The 26066-nt window shown below is 37.7% G+C and overlaps 1 protein-coding gene across 4 annotated transcripts in view; it reads right to left on the reverse strand.

Moving 5' to 3' along the window:
* Positions 1–690: 690 nt before the first annotated feature.
* Positions 691–26066, reverse strand: part of EPHA7 (EPH receptor A7) — a 176864-nt gene continuing 151488 nt past the window's right edge. For 2 of the 4 annotated variants that reach the window (XM_072855504.1, XM_072855502.1), the window contains exons 11-17: positions 24373–24558; positions 23745–23806; positions 22534–22743; positions 21327–21476; positions 16553–16746; positions 15290–15445; positions 9971–14108 (exon numbers count right to left, since the gene is read on the reverse strand). In XM_072855504.1, coding sequence (XP_072711605.1) covers positions 13994–14108; positions 15290–15445; positions 16553–16746; positions 21327–21476; positions 22534–22743; positions 23745–23806; positions 24373–24558 — 1073 coding nt within the window. In that variant the 3' untranslated portion in view covers positions 9971–13993. Of the gene's footprint in view, positions 1600–9970; positions 14109–15285; positions 15446–16552; positions 16747–21326; positions 21477–22533; positions 22744–23744; positions 23807–24372; positions 24559–26066 lie in introns of those variants that run through there. The other 2 variants (XM_072855507.1, XM_072855505.1) reach the window with 2 other exon arrangements.

The following is a 26066-nucleotide window of genomic DNA, read 5'->3' on the forward strand; positions in this document are numbered from 1 at the left end:
ATCAACACTTTGCCGTCACAAGTACCAAGCAAAAAGTGTCTATATATGCCAAAGTAATAGAACACTCCATTACCAGCAGTAGTCTCTCAACTGTCATACCAGTACATCTGCCAAGCTATAACTATGTCTAAAAACAGTTTCACTGGAGACAGAAAGATCTGAGCCTTTCCAGTGTGCTTTCTGATAAACTTTCCCAGGCAAAATGGAAGAGCTGTGAGGAGGATTTAAATGCAGACATAGTCTGCAGCAAAAAAATGACTTCCTATAAGCAGATCTAGTTAATAATTCTTAAAGAAGTTGGCAAAATGCCTTTTCTCAGGGAGACATAGAAACTGTTTTTGCTCTTTGCAGCCTAATCATTAGACATGTCTGATCACTGAAGCAGAGGAGAAGGAAGTGAGGAAGAGATTAGACTGGCCACATTGCAGATTTCTTACTCTTGAAGAACTCTTACCTTGGAAATCAGGGTAGTTTAAAATGTCTGACAGACTGAAAATGGCAATTTTCCAGTTTCCTTCTAAAAACAACACCAATTTTCTAGAAGAAAAAAAAAAGCCAATCCAACATAATTAAAATAATTCCCAATTTTATCAGAAATTTTCATGAAAAGTTTTAAAATGTATTTTTTTCAATGAGAAAAATCCTCCTTATATTTTTATGTAATACTGAAATTGTTATTTTCAGCTTTAAAAGAAACTGCTCAAATATTTTTCTTCCCTGTTTCCATTTCAATGTGAATGTTATAATTTCTGCTTCTTTCTGATCTAGAATGAAAGGACATTTTAAAATGTCCTGGATTGGCTGGTGTATTATAATTTTTCGTATAATTTGCGTATTTCTCAGCAAGGCCTATTGGTAAGTAGTGGCAAAGACTGCCATTGATTTGTCTGTATGAGAAAGGGTAACGGGATGCTCTCTGCCGCTTGCTACCAGCATCAGCATCAGTAGGAGCAAATATGTATCATCCCAGCTTAAACTTCTTCCCCAGCACGATCTTTGAAAATGTTTGATTTAGCTGCTTCTCCTTCTCCTTTGCTCTTCTATATACATATTTTGTGTATAAGAGGGGAGCCAGAAAGAAGATGGGGAAGCAGGGTTATGTTAGTGTGAGGAGCTTCCAGGGCAGGCTTCGAGGGCAGATTTGCTGGCTCTTCTCTCCCTAGCAGCATCGCCATGTCCTGCTTCGCCATCCTCCTGAAATCATCATGCTCTTCAGATGTGGTCTTTCATTCTTGGCATTAGTCATAATCCTCAGTTTGTCAGGTGTGTGTTCTGGCCTCTCCCATACACCTCTGTTTACTCTTCCTCCTGTTGCCAGTCTGTTCCTCCCTTCTTCTCCATTCCTTTCCATGCTTCTTTTCTACATTTCCATTCTCTAATCCCAACTACAGTCCTTATGCGCTTTAAAAAAAAGCCTCATAGCGTTCACTGTGCCTCCAAACCAATCTCATGATTTTATGGTTATAACTCTTGTTTTGCTTCCCCTTTCTGCTTCCTTTGTCTCCTGCCATTATGTCATTTCTATTCAGGCTGTCATCTCTTCTGGAAAGGGATTTTTCTTGTTCTCTGTTTTGCAAAGCACCTGGCATGTTTTTGATTCTGTCAAACAAATAATAACAACAGATATGAAATTGGCAGTGCAGCAGAATCCTGATATCTGGAAGTAATAGAGGCAAATTACACTATTATTGTCATTGCCATGTATACACCACTACTTGACAAAAATTCTCATCAACTAGCTAGGTAAACATCAATAAACCCAAAGATTCCCAAGCAAACACCTCTAACATGAAGGAAATGTAGCTGCGTTTCACATTGGATCTCAATGAGCCACAGGGTTATACTTGAAAATTTCAGTATTGGAAATAAAAGAAATAAATGAATGAGGTGCAGTTTTTCAGATGGGTGTTTGGGTATAAAATTAAGGACTGGGAGAAGATGTAGATAACTCTTGAAAACAGAGAAGCAGGAAAAGGGTGGAATGGGTGTGTTCAATTTAAACTCTGCTTAATTAAAAAAGCGTACACATGGTAGTTAGATTCTAGCATGTAAACTAATAAAGTAGACTCTCTTTTAGCCTAACTGATACTATGAGAAGCTCTCAGTGTTGCTGAAGAATGTTATAAAACATTTTAACTGACTTGTCTCAGTCATTACATGATATTAGGCATCCCAAGACAATGTATATGTTACTTGTGTTGCCAAAAAAAACCCCAGAGCTTAAAAAAAAAAAAGAAATAAAAAGATGTGGATTTTACTGTACATTTAGTGACAGGCTAGCCATATGAAATCTCTAAAACAATATAGCTTTAGGACTAATGGATGTAGGCCAGGATTGAATAGAAATTATTTTACATATGGTTAGCAATCTCTTAACTAAATTATTTGAAAATTCCTGAGAGAAAAGCAATTTATTACAGACTTTGAGACAAGCCAATGTAACACTAATACTAAAGAAAAATAAACCAGCAGAGGAATGTCCCCCTGCCATACCAACCAATATTCTTACAGTTGATTCCAAAGTAGTATCTGTCATTCCAGCACATGGATTAGATTATCTAACAGTGTGAATCAAAGGAAAGATACTCATTCAAGAGAAGAGCATTATTAATACATTGTAGCATGCCATACATCTCTGTCACCAAACTGGACAAAATGGGAGCAGATGTTTTATGATAAGCTGAGAAGAGGATCTGACAATATTAATAGCCATAATGTCTGAGGCTTATTAAAAAAGAAAAGCTAGAGGAAGCAATCTGATGGAGGGACAGAATGTTTTTTTCTATCTCTAGTGTAGTGTCCTAGGGACTAATTTTACATGAAGGGAAGGTAATAACTAAGCTAAATCTCACTTCTATTAGGTTTTTTTGCACCTGCCCTTTGAAACCCTAGTAATGCAAGGAATGTGTGAGAAAAGAATGCAGCAAAAAGGAACTCTGAAGAGAAATCCTTTCCAAAAGGAAGACTTTTTTGAGCCTGATAGTTTCTTTTTACTATTTTGAAGGCAAGTAAGTCTTTGAATTAGTAAAAATGATTGACGTGAATTTATTCAAAGCTAAAGGCAAATGGTAGTCACAAATAGCACTTAGATGCATAGGTATTTAAAACCTCGGGTTACATTTATATTGGCTCTATCTCTACTGACATTTTTTTGGTCAGCATCAGGACGAAGGTCTCCGGATCAAGAGATTAATGAGATAGTGTACATACACGCTGGACTGTGGCATGGCTTTACTCTGTGCTGCACCTGGTTCTCACTGCCAAGTACTGGTTTCACCAGAGCAGAGACCAGGTGCAAGCTAACAAGTATGAAACATCAACAAATGGGAGATGAAGATCCCTGTGTGACACATGGCAAATTGATTTGATAATTTCCTGGCATCTGTATGACCTAGCATCATAATGCTTCATTTCTAGCTGCCCTGCTGTCCAATGTCATTCCAGGCCTGAATTAGATACTCTGTCTCCCTGGGAAGAGATAGAAACCTGAAACGGTTTGGAGAAACTGAAGGCCAGTCAAAGACAGTGGATAAACCAGCTGACAAGCCCTTCTGAGGTGAGGATAGGGCTTCAGTTCTTGGTTGGGCTATCTGTATTGTTGGATTTAGTACTCATTTACCCAGTCTCTGATGCATGCCAAGGCCATACCTGTAGTCAATAATGGGACAAAACTAGCACACGCACAAGTTACCACCCACACTGTAACTTCCACAGAAAGGAAACCCAACAAGAACTAGTTCTCAGAGGGTCCTGGGTATGCCATCATGTATCACAGAAGTAAATATGGATGTGTCCTGAAGAAACTATTTTCAGGGATTCACAGCCCCAAATCTTCTCTGAAAATAGATGCCTAAATTCATCCTTTCAACAGGAAACACATGTAAAAGAAGGATCAAAGAGATCATATACATTTTCTCTAAAAGTTGAGCAATGGCAGAATTATATGGGAAAGCGTGGTGCCTGCGGACCAAGATATTAGCTCTTCTGGGACATGACAGGCCACTCAATCTCTTTCAGGAAAAAACTCCATTTTACTCAGAACAAGTCTCCGCATTCCCAGAGAAGTGACCTAAACACCAATTTCAGAAGAAGAGGGAGGGGATTTCTGGAAGGTAAAGGTGCTTCAGGAAGGGAAGAGATTGTACAGTGCAGGAAGGAATTTTGGAGGTAATTTTGGATTAGTCTTAGTTTAACCAACATTTTCCCAGCAAGCAGCTTCAGCTCAAAGTGTTTGCCAATATATGAATACCTACAGAGTCTCTCCCTTCCCACACAGAGGTCGAAAGTATCATGTTGGCCTTCTTGTACCACCTTCCCACAGCCCAAAGCTGTAGTCAGTCTTACTCTTTCCATGCCTTCCTCATCCAAGAGACATGTAAAATTTCCATATGTTCTCAGAAAAGTAGGCCATTCATCGAATCACAAAAAAATAAGGTGAGTCTTCCTAGAACCAGAGGTAAAAGGATGCCAGATAGGTGTTACATTTCCATCAGCTATGTATCCTGAACTATGGGTAGCCACAATTCAGCTGTCAGTAAGTATGAGGGGAATCTGTTGGGTCGCTCTGGCATGTACGCTAGACAAGGAGAGAGAGTGAGTTCAGTAACAGCTGGACGTCACCTCTGTGAGATAATGTCCATACTTTCAGCAAATGGTTTCTACCAATTTACATCATATTCATCTACTTGCTAGTGCTCACTGACCTTAGCTAACAAGGGCTTACATCACCAAAAGGCCTTAAATACACCAACAATAGCAACAACACAATAGAACTTATGGTCTAAGCACTGCCAAATATAATATTCTGTTTTGCAAAAGTATGCTGTGATGGCTTAACGACAGACGTGCAGACGCATAACTGTATGCTAAGATATGTGGTTTCTGTTTCTCTGGTAGCTAAAGTGAAGCACTGTTAATTTAGGCCTGAAAATTCAACCTTAAATATCATGCAATGACTTGTAAAAGCATTATGAAATATATAATATCCATTCCTCTAGGATTTTAAATTTAAATAACTTGACAGCATCTGATGTTAAAAAAAAAAAGATAAATTCAGCTTCACACAATCCTATTTCAAAATACAAGGGTAAAAATGGTATTAGCTGCTTTGAAGGCTTACTTTATAAGAATTTTTTTTCCTTTTCCACAATTATTAAGATACTTTGCTATACTGAAAGCAGGTAATATTTCTAGGGAATATCTTAATTTTTTTTCAGCAAATAATTCAGAAGCAGATAACACAGGTAAAGCATTAGTTTCTATATGATTTTCATTAATCCAACTATATTCATTTCATAAAATCCATAATAAATAGGTTTATAGAATAGGAAGAGACTTGTCTTCCATTCATTATGGGGAGTATAAAATCACAGAAGGTAACTCTTTCTTCCCACTGCCCTGAAACAGTCTCCTCACCAGATTTCTGCCATTCAGGTCCCTCTTAGATTGTACTGCCAACAGAAAGATTTGGATATTATTTTAAACATACTCCATTAGCTTGTATCATTGGTGTTACTGGGAAGTTCACATGTAAGTCTGGCTGATTCAGCTCTTCTGTATTCAACAGCCGCCCCCTGCCATACACACACTTTTTTTTGTTTTGTTTTGTTTTGACCAACACTAATGACTTCTGCACTTTGAGTGCAGATCACTTGGAGTCATCTCCCTGACCCATAGTCTGTTGGTCATAGTTAGACATTGCATTTGTTGTTGCCGGCACACTAAATGTTTCTTCCCCACTGTCATCTTCTACTTACCTCCCAGTGAGGCATGGGTGCTGCTAGGTAAGTATTAATGACTAATGCCAGCTGGGGAGAAATGGAAGTAGAGCATAGTGCAAAAAATAGTTTCCCTCCTCATGGCTGGAGAAATATCCCTCAAAAGCCAGAAGCACCTTGCACAAGGAAACAAACATGGACACCTGCAGAGGGACTTGGGTGTTGTGATACTCAAGTAACTACCACAGGAAAGACACTGTCTGGGGGACTGGAATGTACACCCCCATGTTAGGCAAGCAGTTTCATGGGAGATGAGGCAGTTTATGACTGAGATTTGCAACAGACAGCACAGTCTATCTGGGATGCTTTTGGCAGCAAGTAGGAAGCATCAAAGAGGATTTGTCTCTTGCACCAGTTTAGGTAATGTAGGCATTGAGACAATTATTTCTCTTGAAAAGAGCACTACAAAGAAATGCCTGAAAGTTTGTTTTTTTTTTTCCTCTTGCCTGCCTCCCTTCCTGCTTTTGGCAGTGGATGACTGGAGTGTGTAGGGAAGTTATATAGTAAGGTGTAGCCTTTCTCTCTACACTAGCAATCCGTCACTTGTCCATAGTACTGAGGCCCAATAATATTAAAGGAAAATCCTCATTAGGAATCCCTCTCATTGCCTTGCTCGTTCAATTTCTTCCTGTAGGCATATTGGCCTGGATTTGAATCTAACCCTGTCTTCTCCAGCAGCCCATGAGGGTACAAACACTGGCTACTGGGGAAGAAGACACTGATATTTTGTATAGAGTAATATAAGGGAGAACTTAAGGGGCTACTTGAGTAAAAGAGCCAGGAGAGAGACCTGGGATGAAATGGGCTGAGGGCAAGGTCTCTGCACCACAAAGATCCTGAAAGAGAAATACAAGGATTGCTCAAGGTCACCCACAGGTCCAACACCTCCTCTCAGCCTCTCCTTTCCCACCCAGAGAGTCACCTCACTGCACCAAATCCTATTCTCCTCTTCTATTGTCTGGACTCATCTTCCTCTTCCACTGACCCCACATGGAAGCACCAGTGCTGCCAAGACCAAACTGAATAAATGGTGAAGTCTTGGTCTAATTCTGTTACAGAATTATTTTCTTATTTGTTTATTCTTATAAACTCATAGATTTTGCATTTACGGTCTACTTTCAGTGAGAGTGACAGGGTATCTGCTACCCAGAAAGCTCCATACTTTAGAAAGTAGAGTGTTTTACAGGCTGTGAAAGCTGCACACACCTCTTTCATTTTCTGAACAAGATCCGAGCTACCACTTAAAAACTGCCATTTCTGAGTGGCCTTCAGGAGGTATCTGGATGATTTTATTAAGTTCATTCCAGGCAAATCAGATTTCTCATGCAATTTACTATGTGCAACCTCAGTGGGAGAACACAATTTACGACTATGGCTGAAAAGAACACCCTGGAAAGAACTAATCTAAGATTCTTGCACCTTCTTACTCTCAAGCTACACATGCATTCTTGGCATAGGCTGGTTGGTCCCTGAGGAAAGGAAATTGAAACATGTTTTCCAGCAGACATCTTAAAAACGGACATGCAGCCCATCAGGAAGCCAATGGAAGCTGGCATAGTAAGACAGGTTGAATGATAGTCAAGAAATTGCCTGAGTAATTTTCCTACAGACATGAAATGCGAGGGATCAACGTGGATACATTCTATCTATCATTCTTCAGTCTAGCCTCTTTCAAGCCAGATTTGGATGTCCTAGAAAAACTAACGGATGATTTCTCTTCTCAGTGAGACGGCATCTTTGGAGCAGGAAGTTTGTTTCTTAATGGAAGAGTTAAACTCATGGTTTTCTTGGTAATTCTAAGGAAATAACCAGAAGATAATTTCTATTGCACTGGATAGACCTTATAGACTCCTCAGCATTCCTTCCTTTTCTTTTTTGGCTCAACAGAGGAAGGCTTTAGTTATGGACTTGGGGCTATAATGTCTCTGGTTTATAAATGACTTGAAATACTCAGAGTCATGGAACTCGAATACCAGTAGCACACATAAGTAACACATTTCAGTGTTAGCTGTATTATGATTCATCAGATGACCTCTACGCTGTAGTTTTTCATTATTAGTATTAACTACAATTGGCTATTTGGTTCAGTTAAGTACAGAAGCCTTGGTCCACGGATGAATAGATTTTCTGTTCCTGATTTAGCTCTTCTGGCACTAGGCATTATGTCTTGTTTTGTCCAAGATTAATTTGGCTGGCTACACAAGTTTTGCATGACTCTATCACATCTTTTTTGAAGTCTATCAAGACATCAACTATTTTTTGACTTGTGATTCTTTTTTGGTCACTCTAATTAGACATTAATTTCACCCAATTTGTAGAGTATCAGTGCTAAAATCTGCTATCATTACCTTAGACTTAAAGAAAACTACTCTAAAACCTTCTGAAAGTAAATATCATCAGAGTTCATGTTTTATTTTCAGGCTTTTAATGTAAAATTCTCCTTTCATGTCTCTTTCAAGTCTGCTTGAATGAGCTGTGTATTACCAGTTGCTTTCCCATCTGTCTCAATTTAGTCTCTTTGACAAATTCCAATCTGGCCTGAGGAGAAATCAGAGTACTGAAACCACTCCACACTAGATTATTAGGTATATTTTATTAACACAGTATCTTTACTTAAACAAAAAAATCTTGACACTGCTTAACTCCCCTGCCAGCAATGTCTTGCAGAGCCCTAGACTCAGACATTCTGAATGGCTTCACACCCCTCTCTTTCCATTCACTTCCATCTTCTGACTTTTCACCAGGTACAAAAGTGAGGGTTTTCCTCTTTAACCTTTAACCTTCCATGACCTCACTGGACATAACCTACACAGTCTGTACAGCATATAAACTCCACATGATTCCTTTCACTTTCAAGCTTCCTGACCATTACCTGCCCTGAAAGTGCACTGAGCATTTCATGGATATTATAGACACATTAATTTTGTCTCTTAGCCTGTCCCAACAGACTTGACTCTAAATGCATGTGTTAATTATGCTAACTTAAAAATCTCACAAATCAAATCCAGAGAGGAAAAAAACTCCCACGAATGTAGCTTGCATTCTGTCACTGCTCTTTCATCAGGATACTGCAGATTTTATGCCTATGGTTTAATCTCTTATATTTTTCAAATTCTTATATGGAATGGGTTACAAAAATGGTGAGCCCAGTCATACTTTGGGTTTCACAGGTCATTTGTTGGATTGGGTTTTTCTTTCTTTGTTTTTGTGGGTCTTTTTTCCAAACTTTTGTGTTCCCTCCCCCATCCCCCATCCCTCCCCAATCCTTTTTGCAGGAAATTTAATTACAGAACTGCCTATTCGCAAGTAAATAGAAGGCTGCACTATGCAAACAATAAAGTTCTCTGTTTAAAAGTAATTGTTGGCTAGGTTTGACAACCCTTAAGGGAATAGGAGGGAAAATATAGGCTGCTGCCCAGAATTTCTTATTTTACTAGAAATCAGTTTGAGGCTAAGACTTTTGAGTAGTCTTGCGAATCCCAAATCTACCATCTGCAAGTCCATTCCAAGCTAGTGGGGGAAAAAATTCGCCTGTTTCTACATATCAGTTAATTAATCAGAAGTACAATCCTAACAGGTCCTGAACATGCAGAAACCCTGCTGTGCTAGTTGCTCAGCAAATCATAGCACCAACTGCCTAAATAACCCTGCAGCACCTGCTGCCAGAATTACTGTTAGGCAAGAATTTGTATTGTACTTTTCTTAAACTGGGCTTGTCAGCCTGTTTGGAAACTGTTCTCTTCCACAAGTACCCCAAATGTCACTCATGTAAAATAAAACAAACAAACAAACCAACTATCCAACAAAAAACACCAAAAATCTAAATGCATGTGATGAGCATATCAGTTTCTAACTGCATGCAGGGGAGTAATGCATTAAGGATGTGTTAGCTCTAACATATATATTTTTAAAAGGTGAAATGACCCTTTTTTGGCTGAGTTGGCCATCACTCCTTGTACACAGCCAGTGGACTGCTTCATCCCATTACTGGGCAACAGAATGCCGGCTGAACCCGCCGTTGTGGCAGGGTGTCTCGGCATCACTTGGTATTATGGCTGTAGTGACATGATCACCGTTCTCAGTAGTAACCAGAAAGTCGCAGAATTTGAATCATTCTCAGAATTGCTATATATGAATTATTTAGAAAGTTAAGGACAAGTTATTATTTTTTTTATTTCAACTACTAACCAATAAATGTAAAAAAAATACCAACAACAAAACAAAAATAAACACCTTCATCCCCCACATTAAAGCAATAGTTTTTGTAACATTCAAAACAGTGGAAACTATTTACCGCATATTACTATTAGTGGAGAAAAGCAAATTTAATTTAAAATCATTTTTTCAAACTCCCTCAGTGGATGCCAGATAACTCCAGCTTAAACAAATATAAAAAACTCATTTTAAATGGAGAATAATACAGACAGAGCTCAATTATTGAGATATTAAGGGCAACATTCAATTTGAGATACATTTAAGCATCTTTGCCTCCTGGAGATTTTTACATGACAAGGCTTTAGATAAACATGGTTTTGCAAACAGCAACTATCATATTGGATCACATAACCTCTGGACTGAAGCAGTATGTCAGCAAATATTTCTGATTATTTAAAATATTAAATAACTAATTTACTAGGCAGGTCTTCCTCAGAACAATCACAATTTTTTTCAAGAATTAATACCCATATACAAAAAGCATTTAGATGATCTGTTACAAATCTCTGAATAAAAAAAAAAATCACCTCTCTCTGTAATAAAGCCCAGTTTAAATACATTCTGGGACATACTAATAGTGGAGGGGCTGCCTTTCTACGACACAGCTTGCGAGGGAAACTGTAGCAGCCAAGGACATATAGGGTAGGAATCACCTCACCTAACTAACTATCTAGACATTAGACACCTAATTTAAGCTAATCATCTGGGTTCCCTCTACAGGTAATGGAGATAAGCATTCCCTGAGGGAGATTCATCCTGCTTGTCTTAGGCATCTCTCTTTTAGATGCTTGTAGATGGATAAAGTCAAGAAAGATCAGCCTCACTGACAGCCTGATAATCTGTCTTTAGCAATGCACAATTTCCAAATTCAATGAAATTAAGCCAGAACTGAGATAACGTCTTTGTTTCATCATTTAGTCTTTAATTCTCCCTCTGACCCAACTTTTTCTTCAGTTCCTCCCATGAACATGAACTTTCTCTGGCACTTTATTTTTCTTACACTGGACTATGTTTTCCTGGAACCTGGGGAACTGCAACCAACATTGATATGTTGCTGCTCTACCAGTTACAAATCCATTTACATGCATGTGCTCTAAATTGCAGTAATCTGAACAGATAGATACGTTAGGAGTATTGATAGCGATTGTGCTTTCTGGGTCTACTCTACCACTTTCAAATGTGTAAAAATCTGTGGCAACATTAAGGCAGTCAAGGTATATAGACGAATGCTAAAATATATTCACTATTCAAAGAAGATGGCTTAAATCAAACAAGGAAAAATAAGGAAGAAATACCATTAGGGCTCTCACTTTTACATGTGTGAGCCCAGGTCACCACACACGCTTCGAGGCCTCTGTGCTTCAGAATATTGAACAAGTCTTAAAGGTGAAGCCTGGCCTCAACTCTCTTGCATTTAGGGTTTGTGGGTTCTCAGCAATACCAGCATTGCTGCATCGCACCTTTAATCACCAAGCCCTTAGAAACAATAGCCAAGATTTGTAAGGAAGCAGGTGTCTGAACTCCTAAATTCATAGCTGGGTGCCTAAAGCAGCAGCAAAACTGACAAGTACCCTGTGCAGTTGCCCACAGATGCTCACCCCAGTAGTGAGGCACTTAGCATTTGTCATAACACAAAATGGATGTTTATTAATAAAGAGTGTTCCAATGGCTACACGAAGTGCCTTGGCCGAGTGCTTGCGTGCACTAATTTAAGCATTGGGCATACAGTCTACGCTGCGTCTTACTTCTACAGCATTTCTAGAAAATTAATTTTAATAGTTAAAAAACCATCTTGAGCTGCATACATGAAAATAACTCCATTTCTACTGAATGACAATCTAATACGAAATAAGAATATTCACCTTTTTTTCTTACTCTGCCCAAATCCAGGCAATAAATTAGGCTTCTCAGCATGACTGTAAAGTGCCGTGAATTGTATAAACAATCATATATGGACACTGAAAAATAAACCTTATGCACATTGCATTATAGTTCCAAAAATATATTTACAGTCTATTACAAAGATTACAAATGGAAGTGTCTATGTAACGGGATTATGCTAGTTAAAAGGTTTTTACAGATTTTCTTCAACAAAGGCAAGGGGGGACAAAAATTAGTATAACCAAACTGATTTTTCTAATGAAACAAATAAATAAAATGACAAATATAACACTGTACAGTGATCTAAAAAGGGGGAGAAAAAAAGGAGGGGGGGAAAATGATGCATTTAAGTTTTTGATAACTATCTTTGGTCCTAAATGTGGGAAAACACATTATGTAGCACTGAATATACGTGTTTGTTTGTGATGCTCTGCAAGTAAAATAGAAAAATATAGTGCATTTTCAATGTATTCAGAGCTCACTACACATAAATGTGTGTACAAAACAAGACAGTATAAATAAAATTTACAAGTTTTACAAAGGAACATTTACAGGGTTTTTCTCTTGTTTTTATTTTTTTTGTGTGGATGCCCACATTATCAAACAAGACCAATTTATGACTGATCCCTGGGATCTTTCTCTATCAAAATCAATAGAAGCAGCCCAATTGTCTTTGGAAGTACAGCATTTCATTGCTGGGGTAGTTCACAATTTTCAGATTTTTTTTAAAGCATTTCTCTCTGGTTCATATACATTCCTGTAATATCTGTAAAGATGCCGTTCATTATTGCTTATGGTAGTTAAATATTTTAATCAAACAAAATTCATATATAAGTACATGTTGTAAAAAGATATTCTGTTGAGCAACTACTCTTGCATCTGTGTTCCTGATGAATGACTGTTGTGTCTGTGTGAGCACACACACGCATGTTTGTTCAGAGCAGCAAAAGCTTGTAAAAAAATTGAAAATTCTGAACTGCCCCTTGCCTCATGCTCTACAGTTCTCATATAAAATCTATGTCCTTATTCTGACAGCTGGACAGCATTCGGCTTAAACTCATATAAAATATACGCCAGCTATTTCTCTCAGATTTGCTAAAGCAGAGTATTGAAAAAAAATGTGATGTGCTCAGATTAAATGGTTTAGGTAACACCGGAGAACTGCACCCATGTTCTGAGACACTCCTACAATCACTTGTCCATTCAATGCAGTGTCTCAGCAGGTTTACAGTTGTAGACCTACGTTTTAGGATATATCTCACTTTCACTCTAGTCCATTAAAATCATCTTGCAAACAATTTGCTAAAAGTGCCTAGAACTACTTAGGGGTCATTATTGCTTTTCTTTTCTTTTTTCTTTTCTTTTTTTTTTTTTCTCTTTTATTTTCTTTTAAAAGATAGTATATGTGTAACCTTAAAAAACTCTTTAAAAAATATCAGAGCTCTTGGCAACTTGCATTTTCCTGACTCCCTGCCAATTACCTAGCCATGTCAATACGGTGCTGATTTAACAAAAGTAAATGGCACAAAAGGATACCAAAGTTCGGACAGATATACATTGCTTGGTCATGCTTCTTAAATCTCAAGGAACTCAAATAATCCTTCAGAGGTACCCAGTGTAGTAATGTGTCATAGAATTAGCACTAAAAATGTCCAAAGATATAAACATCATACTAAAAGAAAGTCTTTATGAAGAATAAACACAAATTATTAAAAAAAGATTCAGAAATCACAGATTTAAGGAAAATATTTTGTTGAATTCAACAATAATATCATGATTTTATCTGACAAATATATTCTTTTTTAAATTTTTATGTACATTTAAAAAGTCTATTAGATAAAAAGGAGGTTAGAGAGCTCAAGGTGTTTGTATGTTTATTCAGGTAGTACTTTGTTTATTGTCACTGCTGTTTTCCTTGCCACCACTGGTGGATCCTAATTCCCTTTTCATAAATTCTGGTGGCACTTAGGAGTTCAAGTCTGTAGGTGCTTCTTGTAGCTCTTCTATTCACTGCAGGAAGGACCCAGGAAATCAAGTGTCTTCTAGCAGCACTTCATATATACTGAAGGCCAGTGCTGTTCTCTCAGTCTGTCACCTCCCTCATAAGGGAGAAATGTCTATCACACTTGGATGCCAGTGCCGTGTAAATGTAGCATTTGTGCTCTCATAGTCTGAATGCTGCTCATGATTTTCTTTTGATGACCAACCAACGTGATCCCTAAACTCATCACATCCCTGGGGAAGATAAATGCGTACATTGTTAATTTTTCAACTTAGACTGCTATTGTATGGTATTCAACTGTGAGTCAAAGCTATGTAGTGGTCTGGGCTACAGGTTTCTAACATTGAAGCTACACTGGAACCTCAGCTCAGTACTGTGAAGTTCATATAGGCGCCGTTCAACTTCTCAGTGAGGAGTGCAATTACATGGTAAGTGTCATGTAATTACACTGCACGTATCTCCACATCTGAGAATGAGCCCAGCATGTTTTGCACTACGATAAGCTTTTATTGTGGCTTTTAAGGACACCCGAAGAAAGAGACACTTCTCTTGTAAAATACTTCGGGTGGCTTTCAGGACAAAGGTATGTATAAATACAAGATTTTGGGGATCACATTCTGCTTTCTAAAGAGATGCCTAGAAATTGCATATTGACCCATACCCATCATGCAAGTGAAAGAGGAGCAGCTGTTTCAGTTCTGCCGCTACTAGTGCTACTGACCTAGTAGAAGCTTATGGGGTCTGATGGCAGTTCTCAAGCTATAGTCTGAGACCCCTAGTGATACCAGGTAGATAAGAGTAGGGTTGCAAACTTGAGAATATTGTTTAGAAACTTGTTTAGAAAAACACTGCTCTCTGTAAGAGGAATTACATGTGTTTGGCAACCACCAGGACAAGAATGTTGTTTGCAGGGTACCAAGAAAACCTGTTTAAGATGGCAGCACCAATACAGGCCATGCTTGCCTTCAGAAAATTGTTTTGCTTCTATAGACTTTTATCCTGATGCAAAGTCATTTCTTGCAGGACACAGACAGCCCCCAGCCAATTAGAAGAAAATTCCACATCTTCCTAGTACACGTCTGGAAAAAGGTACCAATTAGGTAGTGGAGGCAAAGTGGTTCTTTTCCTATACATACATATTTTGAAATGGGCCACATTCTCCCTTAAATTCTAGCCCCTTGGTGTTATTTCAATTGGTCTCAAAAGCAGGGAAAAAAGTGATGCCACACATAGGTAGCAGGGTATTTGCACTTTCATGGGATACTCTAGTACAACATCATCAGCTGCTAAACCGGCTGGCTTAACCCCGAGTACCATGTTTGTACTCAGGGTAAAGTTTTGGAGTTGAATATTGTGTATTATTTTACCTAAAAATTCCCTAAATGTAAGTTAAACATGCCCAGTACTAACTTACTCAATAGTCATCCTGGCAACTGATTCAAGAGAGTTGTAGCCTGCTGCTGTGAAATTATCCTTATATCTTTCCATCTTAATAGCTTGTAACCATTCGCCTACGGAGCAGAAAGTGGTAAAATCGGGAGTGTTCTGGTCCAGAAGAGGGCTAATTGGTCTACGGAGAAGGAAAAAGGAAAGTAAGTTGTTTCCAAAGAGAGTAAAACATCAGGGAGTATTTATCAAGGTGAGAGTCAAATAAGTTTGGGGTATTAAAAATGTCAAGAGTAGAAAGTAATAGGTCTTTATAAACAGCTTAGATAATTCTGTGAATAGCTCTTGACTACTCTGTAGCTCACAATATGTATTTCCTAAGCTTATTCATGTAAAAGATGAAAGGTCAGAGTGAGCAAAATCAGCCTAATGGACTATTACCAACAGAAAATCAACCTTATTACCTAGCATGACAGCAGCTGCAACTGAAGTTGCTGAGTAAAATAAAGATGCTATTCTTTTAAGCATCTTAGAAAATATAGTAGTAGCTATTCCCGTTATTCAATTGGATGGGACAAAACAAAGACAAGGAAAGAGCAGAGACACAAAGTAAGTTGCTTAAGGTCACACAGCAAATCAGTCAGTGGAAGAACCAGGAGCAGAACACAGGCCAGTTGATTCCCTAGAGCAGTGATCCAGCTAGCAGATCAAAAGATTACCACGATTAAATAATTCACCTAAAATTTATGAAGAAGTCATTAAAAGCTACACCATGAAACACAATGAGATGCAATCACTGAAAGGAGTTAAAGCCAGAAAATGAAAGATAAAAATCTAGAGCAATGTCAAAGTACATTGGCCAAGCATGAATATTATTAATTACTATTTCTACTGTAGCAGTTCCTAGGGCAAGGGATGCATCATATAAAACTACAGTAGATGATGATCCTTGCCCTCCAGACTTCATAATTTTAGGAAACAAGGAAAACAAAGACTGCTAGAGGTGAGAGTGTGGAAGCAGTGACGAGCAGGCAGTAGTTTACTGAGAAGTGTGTTAGTTCCATGATATTTACTTTCTTTATTTTGGTTATTTTTTAAGGAAGTCCTTTTTGGCTTTGTTCAGCATGGTAAAAAAGAAGGTCAAATGAGGGAAGGGAAGAAGAGTAAACAGGAGGAAGGAGAAACTGAGAGACACATGGAATAAGTGTGAACTGGAACCAGTCACCAAGCAGAACAACCAGAACCCAGTCATGCGCTCCATCATACAAACACACACTAAAGCTTTTCTTACCTGCTACAGGTTCCCAGTGGGGTTTTCAAGCTGTTTGGGTTTCTAATCATTTTGTCCAGAATACCAACTATCTGCTCAAACTTCGGCCTTTCACCACGTTCCTTCTGCCAACAATCCAGCATCAGCTGGTGTAGTCCTGCTGGACAATCCATGGGTGCTGGCAAACGATAGCCTTCTTCAATTGCTTTTATAACCTAGTAGCCAACATAGTTAACCATTTTTCATCAAGGGATATTTAAGAAATATATATTACTACCCAGTTCAAGAAATAAAAGAAGAAAAAAAAAATCAATAAACTAAAATTTGCCATCAGGGTTGCAAAAATATGAGTCTGTTGTTTTGACACTAGCCTTCGTGTTTTCAAATAATTTCCTTGACTTTACCTTTGGGCTTATTAAGCATATTGTTCTATATGTGCAGAACATAGCTATATTACCTAGTCAAGTGAGCAGCAGGGAACAGCAATTAAATTCACCAAGGGAGCAACAGATAGATTGATAAATGGAGTTATTTCAGAAAGCATTATTACTTGCCCCAAGGCTTTTATGAAGGAGTGTATGGTAGAAATAACTGAATTGAAAATGGATAGGGATCTGTGCATGCACATATAAAATACAAAAAGCCTGAAGAGATTATAAAGGGATCCAAGAAAAATCTTTAGCAGACAGAAATTGTTAGGGAAAAAAGTTGTATTCTATGTCTAGCCATGTTACATTAATGATAAAATAGCAGAAATGTGCCACGTGAGAGAGGAAGACCTGGCTGAATGGTATTTTAATATATCACCTAAACAGAAAGTTAGATTTAATAAGAGATGCTGCTAGATAGTGTTATGATCAAAGGAGAGCATAGATGTCTGAACCAAGAATTACACCCACCCGTTGACTTCCTTAGCCAAGTCCATTTGGATTTAAGTAAAAAATAAAAATGGGTGAAGTAAAATCACAGGAAACTGCTGTAAAGCTTGAGGGCAGGATAAGAAAGCACATCAGGAAGCAAGGCAGATAAGAAAGGCTTGTGAAAAAGGGCTAAAACACCATTCATGGGGGATTTCAAGTATCCTGACATTGACTGACATAGCAGTATTAGAATTGCTAAGGAAGGGTGCTTGTTCCTGAAGGGTAGTGCATAGGACTGTCTTCTCTCTCGGTTTGTACAGAAAGCAAGATCAGAAGCTGTTCCGGATGTAGCCCTAGGAAGAAGATCTGGTATGATAAATAAAGTTGGTGAATATCCAGGGTTTAGTGACAATAATAACCTCAGATAGAAAATATTCCATCAGTTGTGTGAGAAAATGCAAAAGCAGTGGACTGCAAAGTAGACAGAACTCCAAAAAAATACAAAATGACCTTCTAAAAGCTGGCTGAAATCCATGATTGTACCAAAACCTTTTGCAGAAAACAAGTTTTGTGAAAAGAGGAGGCGTAGCCTGGTGGTAGGGTACTTACTGCAGGTTTGTGTCACAGAATGTCCTTCCGACCTCAGGGAAGTTGCCTCATCTGCCTGGGCCTCAGCTTTCTATCTGTACATTTAGAATGACAGTGCTGTCCTACAACTCAAAAATGACTGAGAAATATTCAGTTCCTGCAGTAACATCCACACCTTGAAGAATGAGTGCGGTGACCTTTTAGAGACAGTGAAGTTATCTGTCAGACAGGGTGGGGAGAAAGGATTTCTGCAGAACAGGCATATTGGAAGGAAAATACTACAGAGGAAATAAAACATTATAAGTAAAATTTAAGATCCTTTAGATCAGTATTAATAGGAAAAACAAAAGAACAGCTCCTTATGCTTAGAAGTAGCAGTGGAATAAAAGTGAAAAATAAGCTACTGTGTGTACAGGACAACTGGTGTATTATGAAAAGTAATGCAGAAATTTCTGACCAAAAAGGTAAAAGGTATTAAACCGTTTGTGCATACTACATATGATTTACTACAAATTAGGCAGTTGCTTAAGAGGTCAGAACGCAGAGACAATCAATGAGGAATGAAAAAGCAGGTAACACCAACAGCAACACAACCACCAAAATATCTAAGACTTATCTAGATGGCAAACGATCTAGATAAGACTATGTCTAAGAGTGTAAGCGATAGTGAAAACATGAAAGAAAGGATCATGAACAGGACTTTTCCACGTTCACTACGATCTGCAGAGAAACCTGAAGAGAGGTGGAAATCAAGATGATGATATTATTTTTAAAAGGCTTTGGGGATACTGCAGAATCAGCTTCTTTGATGTGTATTCTGAGCAAGAAGGATGAAACTGGGAAATATAAAACAACGAGTTAGCTAGAGATGGATGGAATTGCTGGGAGTATCCAAAATATTGAAAAAACATTCTAAAATATTGATAAGTAAAGTTTCTTCTTTAAAAAAAAAAAGTTTATACAAAACTCAGGCACTTTGAAGGGTGCTACAAGTGTCTAATCTGCTACGAAAGGTGGGGGTGGGGTTCCAAAAATCAGTACTCGGAGATAATGGAATAGATGCAGGAATTTTTATTTTTTTTTTTTTTTTTAAAATAAGCAAAGCTACAAAGGGAACACAGCTGGAGTTCTTACTAATAGAATTGATTTATATTATTTACACTTCCCACAAGTTGCTTTTCAAATTCTGCTTTCGCTGCAAAAAGAGGAAAAGTGAATACTGTTAAGGGTCAAGTATTCTTTTATCATAATCAGGCTATCTGAGTAGATTAGAAGAGGGCCAGGTCTGCTCACTGTATATACTGGTTGCCAATAAAGAAGTATTAAATATGGTAACTGGACAATGTAATGTCATCACTCTGCTTCTGGGTAGATAATAATAATACAAATTCATAATCATAATAATGGTAATAAATCCACGAGTACAGCAGAGAAAAAATATGTAAGCCTAAGGTCGTGCCCTTTTCTGAAGAACTAATCTGCACCAGGGTCAGTAAGCGAATGAGAGGAAGAACTAGCAAACACCAGCAGTCTAACAGGGGAATAGGGTAAAGTGCAGCAGTTTGAGGGCTACTGTTACCAGCAAGGATTGAGCTGAGGGGAGCCCACTGCTCCAAGAAGTTGGGGGGAATGTGTATCATCTGGGCTCAGCCCTCTGTGCCTCTGTGGGGAGCTTGTAGGATGAGTGTTCTTCTAGTGCACCCTAGCTCCAGGTTGCTGCTAAAAGGAGGACTTTTGCTTAAAAAGACATTGCAACACAAATTTGCATCCTCCATCCATGTAAAATAATGACTTACAGGAAGAGGGGCAGAATTAAAGAAAAGCCATCTAAAGATCCAAAGTCAGGGAGACATATTTTTTAGGAGATCTGATCTGGTCTATGACTACACCCACATCCGCTTTTAGGCAAAATGATACACTTAAGATATATAAACTGCCTGAGTGTAAATGCAAAATTAGAAAAGGCACATTTAGCATTTTTTATTCCAGTTAAATATTCCCATTGGTAACTGTGAAGGGGAATAAATAACTAATTGTGAGATGATTCTAAATTTTTGCATCGTAGATTTATCTATGGGATTGGAAGGATGTGTATATGTTTTGGGAGGTATGTTGCAGGAGACGCTTGAAGATCACAGTATACAAGAATATTTGAAATTATTTTACCAAGCAATTGGTGCATCTTTTCATTATGTGTTATTGAAGATTATTATGTAAGATGCTAAAAAGAGATGAAACTGCAAGAACGGGTAATTCACTGTTTCATGAAAAAGGTTCATTCATGTGCTTTACTTGCAATTTTCAATAGAGGGAATACTTTTCAAAATCCAACAAGAAGCATGAAGATACCAAATATCTCCCCTATTTAAAAGTTTTTCCTTATTGTTCCCTGAAAGATAGGTAAGGTTTGCCTTTGAGGCATCTTATATTCCTGTCAGACTTCTTTTATGTTTAAATCTAGTACAGAAGGAAGGTGTCAAAAGAAATGAAACTCTACTGGGTGTCTAGGGAATGTAAATATTTCTCTTTCTCTGCCCCAAGGACTTGTTTGCCCATATTTTGACAGTCCATGAAATCTTTGACACTGAGACCTGTCAAATATTAACAACTTTGCACTGTGCCAAACTGACTCATCATTTACACTTTTATCTTTTTTTTTCAACTTTGATGTCGATCATTCAATCAAAAAATAGAATAATAATAAAAAACCCACTCAAGTCCCCGACCTGAAGAACTTTAAATGAGATTCTTTCTGACATCTTTCTCACCTGCATGGCTTTTTCCTGTGTACTTTCTATATTAATAGATACTCTTGTCAGAAATCAAGATTAACACCCATCTGTTCTATTACTGATGACCTGTTGCTCTGGGTCATATTTTATGCAAACAAGGGTATTGTTAAATCAGCATAATTAACTTGAAAAAGCCAAAGTAGGTCATTAACTGCCACTCAGATTTTTAACAACTTTTTTCAACTGATTAATCATTGCTCTGAGGTCAGAAACCTCAGAATTATTTTTTATTGGAAAAAAATTAATTCCTTCTATGCTTAAGTGTAATAAAGTGAAGAGCACATATTACTATTTTTGATGTTCTAATTTTACTTGATACTTGGGACAGAAACCTACAACATCCACACAGCAGAAGAACAATTTAGAGATTTAGGTAAAAAGTGAAAGCTCTGTAACTTTTCATTTTGTGAGAACCCTACAGTATTGTGATAAAACTTATTTCTAAACCAACATTTTATGCATGTATAGTAAAACACATATGTATGTGTTTACAATATGTAATTTTTGTTTTTCTAACACACACACACACACACATGCTCACAAAGTATAACCTACATCTTGATTTGACATGTCCCAGTAAGGCCGTTCTCCATAAGACATTACTTCCCACATAACTATTCCATAACTCCACACATCACTGGCTGATGTAAATTTGCGGTACTGGATGGCCTCTGGAGCTGTCCATCTCACTGGAATTTTTCCACCCTAAGAAAAAAAAAGAAAAGAAGAAAGTTTTCTTTTTTCTCCACAAAATTTCCATATCATCTTCTGTAGAGGTCATTTATAAATATGTCCACCAACATCAAAAGCAGCACTTATATCATCTGCTATAGTTGACTGCAGAATTTTCAAAGGAGTCTAAGGAAGTTTAGGCTCTTAAAACACTTGGGCCATGGAAACTTAGACATCTGTCTAAGCTAAGTTGGATGCATTTCTCTGGAAGTGCTTGTCTCTCCATTGATTTTAAGGGGCTGCTTAGATGTCTGATTTGCACTGGTCATTTAGCTCCTGGCTGGCTGAAGCTAGTTGAGGGGAATCTCATCTGTGCATATAAAACCTGTTGACTTGTCATAGAGCTCCTCTGAAATCTCGGTCTGACATTTTTAAACCAGGATCACACTTAGAGCCCAGTGGCAGGAGTGACATCTGTGAACGTCAGCGTAGTTTCCCGGATCCCTGCGCCTGTTGGAGCAGATTCCAGGGGCCCCTCCTTCCCTCAGCATGAGAAAATAGGTATGAGGCCCCACGGGTGGGAAAGTGGAGCTGGCTCAACAAAAGAATAAAGAGCATAGTATGCCTGATGAATGCTTATTTAAGAAAAGCGTCCCACCCAAAAGCAAGGGAAAATACAGGAGTTGAGCTTTGTCACAGTCTAGCCTCCAGCTAGTCAACTTTCTGGTGAGATAAAATCTAGTCTGAAAAATAGTAATAGACTACAAATATTTTAATTGACTCATAGTAAATGAGATGATTAAAATTTTTATGGGTAAAACTTCCGTATTTGTTCAAACAGAAAATCATGAGGAAGGGAATAATGAAGATACTGTGCAAAATTTTTAGAGCTTTACCAAATAAAAATCCATGTTCTTACAAAAATATCAATCCCTAATTAGAGCCAGATTTCTGCAGAGACTCTTTTCCTTTTGACTAGTTAACATTTCTCAAGCAATTAATGTATTTCTCTTATCTATACTCTCTAGAAGATACGCTTCTTCTTAATAACCGCATCTCAAAACTACTAAACCCCATCAATTTCTCTTACAGTAGTAGTGTAGACAGCCTCTGGATCATCTTCTATAACTCTGGAAAGGCCAAAGTCTGACACCTTACAAACAAGGTTGCTGTTGACAAGAATATTGCGTGCTGCAAGATCCCTGTGTACATATCCCATGTCGGCCAAATATCTCATTCCAGCAGCAATTCCTCTCAACATTCCCACTAGCTGAATGACTGTGAATTGCCCATCATGTTTCTGGAGGGAAGAAAGGAGCAGCAATTCTTGTTAGTATAGCTGAGAAGAGAAATAAGAATTAGTTTTACAACTTTAGCTTTCTACTTATTTACTGCTTCTGTGGCAATTCATCCTGGGGCAAAGAAACTCACTTCAAACACAAGTTTTAATTTCTTCAGATATGAAGCAGTACGTCCAGTTAAGAAATGTGTGAGTAGTTAAACTACTAGAAGTAACAAAACTTGCTAAGCACTATAAATTTCTGGCTAAATCATGGCAAGTCTCTTCTAAGAGAGATTACCTGATGTGCAAGTTCTTTATAGTTTGACGCTATGCTCTTCATCTCTCAGCATAATTATTTGTATCAAGAAAATAAGAACCACCTCCTTTTGGAACCCTAGCTACTGATAATTTTATTCATAGCTTGGAGTTTATCAAACAAACGTAATCTTTCTCTTCTCTGTAGAGTGTTTATACATCATTTCACACTGTCTTGTACACCTGGTAAGGAGTCAGAACTGGCCAGTTCAGAACACACACTCAAAAAATGCTAAATTGTTGTGAACTTGTATTTCTTTTTCCTTTGTTCTCTTAAACATGACCATAGTTCATTTAGGGATTCTTGTATGCTGATTTCCACCGTGCTGACACAATAAAATTCTGCTCTCAAAAGGCAGAAGACTGGGCTTCAGGTATCAGTGGTTTTAACTTCAGCTGGTGGCAATAATAAAACCCACTATGTCTATGCCACATTAAGTCACTTAAACTCCTAGAATGTTGCCATGTGATCCTGTCTAATCCTCTCATTTCTGATCTGGTTTTGTTGAAATAACGTAGAGAACTGCTAGTATTTGTCAAGCTCCATTTTAGCCTGAAACCTATTTTAATTATATGAATATCATGCATGTATACATATATATATATGCACATATATAAAACCATATTTTTAAAAGTGACAATATATAAGATAATATATATATATCACTTAAAATGTTTATATATGTTTTCATTTTGGTACTCACCCGAAGAAATGCATCTAAGGCCCCATTCTCCATGTATTCTATTACAATCATGACTGGTTTCCCTGAAAGAAAAGAAGACAGATTTTGTTTGAGAAACTGTAACACAAACGGAGTGCCTTTTTCTGATAAAACACATGCTATTCCTTTGAAGGACTGAATCATTGAGACAACGAACATTTCTGAGGCCTCCAGCACTGTTACTGAGCTCTAATAAGTTCTTAAATGTCTGCATGGAACATGGTCACAATTCACAAAATTAAACCATACAAATCAAAATGTCAGTGCTTTCTCTTAACTCCTGCTGTGTGAACAGGACTCTGGAATAATGACACTTCAGATAATATGAAAGGACATAAGAAACCTTATCTCTCTGCATGGTCTTTGAGGCTAAATGAAACTAGAAAAATAATATATTTCAAAGTACTTCATCTTTTAATCATGCCTGCATCTTAATTTTTTTCCTCAGGTTGTAGCATAAAGTAAGTATTGTTTTAGTTAGTTACGCATCAGGAGAAAATCCATTAGGAGCGTGCAGCCTGTTTATAATTTGAATCTTTGACCATGAATAAGTTAAAGTAATTTCTGCCATTATGTTGTTATTTGACTGACAGATCAAGCCTCTGCTTACCTCTGGTAACGACCCCTTCTAAGTGAACAACATTGGGGTGGTCAAACTGTCCCATGATGCTTGCTTCACACAGGAAATCTCTCCTTTGCTTTTCAGTATAGCCAACTTTCAGAGTTTTTATGGCTACTGCAACATCTCTCTTGCCAGGAAGCTTTAGACGCCCACTGCACACTTCACCAAACTCTCCTAAAATGAAGTAGATCAACGCTGAATTACTCCAACTATAATATCAATATTCTTTTTAGGCCTTGATTCAACTAGCCGCATAAATGTGTGTTTAAATTTAACATGTGAATGTTCATATTTGAAATGGATTACTTAGGAACACAAAGACAGGCGCATGCTTTAAATGAATTGCTGACTAAGTACTTTACAGAGTAAACACTTCACGTTAAGCCAATCTACAGGACTGCTATTTGAATCTTTTAAAATACTTGTTAGTAATTTGTTACCTTTTTTTCAAAAATAGAAAATAAAAACGAAGTAGATTTCATAAGAAAATACTATTACAGAAATAGCAATACCATTTCTAAGTGAAAATGTCATTCTGTTCTACATGGTTTGCTTGCTATCTTTAGATCCAATGGGTTTTTTTCTTTCAAAAGGCAGCTCTTTCAAAGCTGCTTTTAATTTAACATCGTTATGGTGTTAAATGAAGCACTACATTATTACCTTCAAGCAGGATAATTTACGTTGCAAATTATGAAATGAAAGGTGTGACTTATAATAATTTTGTTACATTAAACAAACAGAAGCAAATGCTGGAAGTTTGTAAAAGGCTTCTAAAATAACAGACAATTGGAACTTGAAAAGGCATGTGAAAAAAATTGCCAAACAGCCAGCAAGAATACCAAAAAAAGCCTCAACAACCATAATTTGGGAGAGAAGTAATTGGACTCCATCAGACAGGAAAGAGGATGGAAGCATGCAAGATGTGGAGCTGAATGGCAAAATATCTATCTCACTATTATTGAGATTGTGAAGGATTTAAGGATTGTCCCTTGCCTCACAGCCATGTCAGCAGAGAGAGAAAGAGACCCCCTATTCTGTAGCCAGGAAAAAAATCTCTTGGGACACATAGGAAAAAAGGGTAGTAACACATCTTATACTGAATAAAGGGGAACATCTCTCTAAAAAGAGAAATATTCATGGCAAAAATATTTAATAATCTGGTACTTTGCAAATTTATCTGCAGATTGGGAGATATAGATCCAAGTCCTTTCTCCAAATCAAATCAAATAAAATCAAATCAAGTCTGAAATTTATCTCCTGCATACCTGTGAAGTGCCTTAACATTAAGCTACTGAGTATACACAAGTATGCAGACACACCTACATTCAAGACATGTTTTAAGGTGAGTGCTGAAAAAAAGGATTGAATTAGGAAAAACTAACACAGAGTTTGATTAGAGAATCCCTTTGGGACATAGGCTGAGGTCCTGAGAAACCTGGTGGGATCAGGACTTAAGTGCACATACACACTGGCAAGGTGTCTGGCTGGCAGTGGAGAGAGAGGTATGCCTGGAAATGGGGCTGAAAGCCTGAAGAGGTAGAAGTTGAAGTGTCCTAATGGATGAGTTCTGAGAAATCTTGTTTAGGACACTGTCACAATTCCAACACTACTGTTCTCCTGTCCCCCCCAACAGCAGAGCTTAGAGATGGAAAAAGGCAGTGCCTGGGCCTCAGCTTCACAGT

Source organism: Ciconia boyciana, chromosome 3 (genome assembly GCF_034638445.1).
Source record: "Ciconia boyciana chromosome 3, ASM3463844v1, whole genome shotgun sequence".
Classification (NCBI taxonomy): domain Eukaryota; kingdom Metazoa; phylum Chordata; class Aves; order Ciconiiformes; family Ciconiidae; genus Ciconia; species Ciconia boyciana.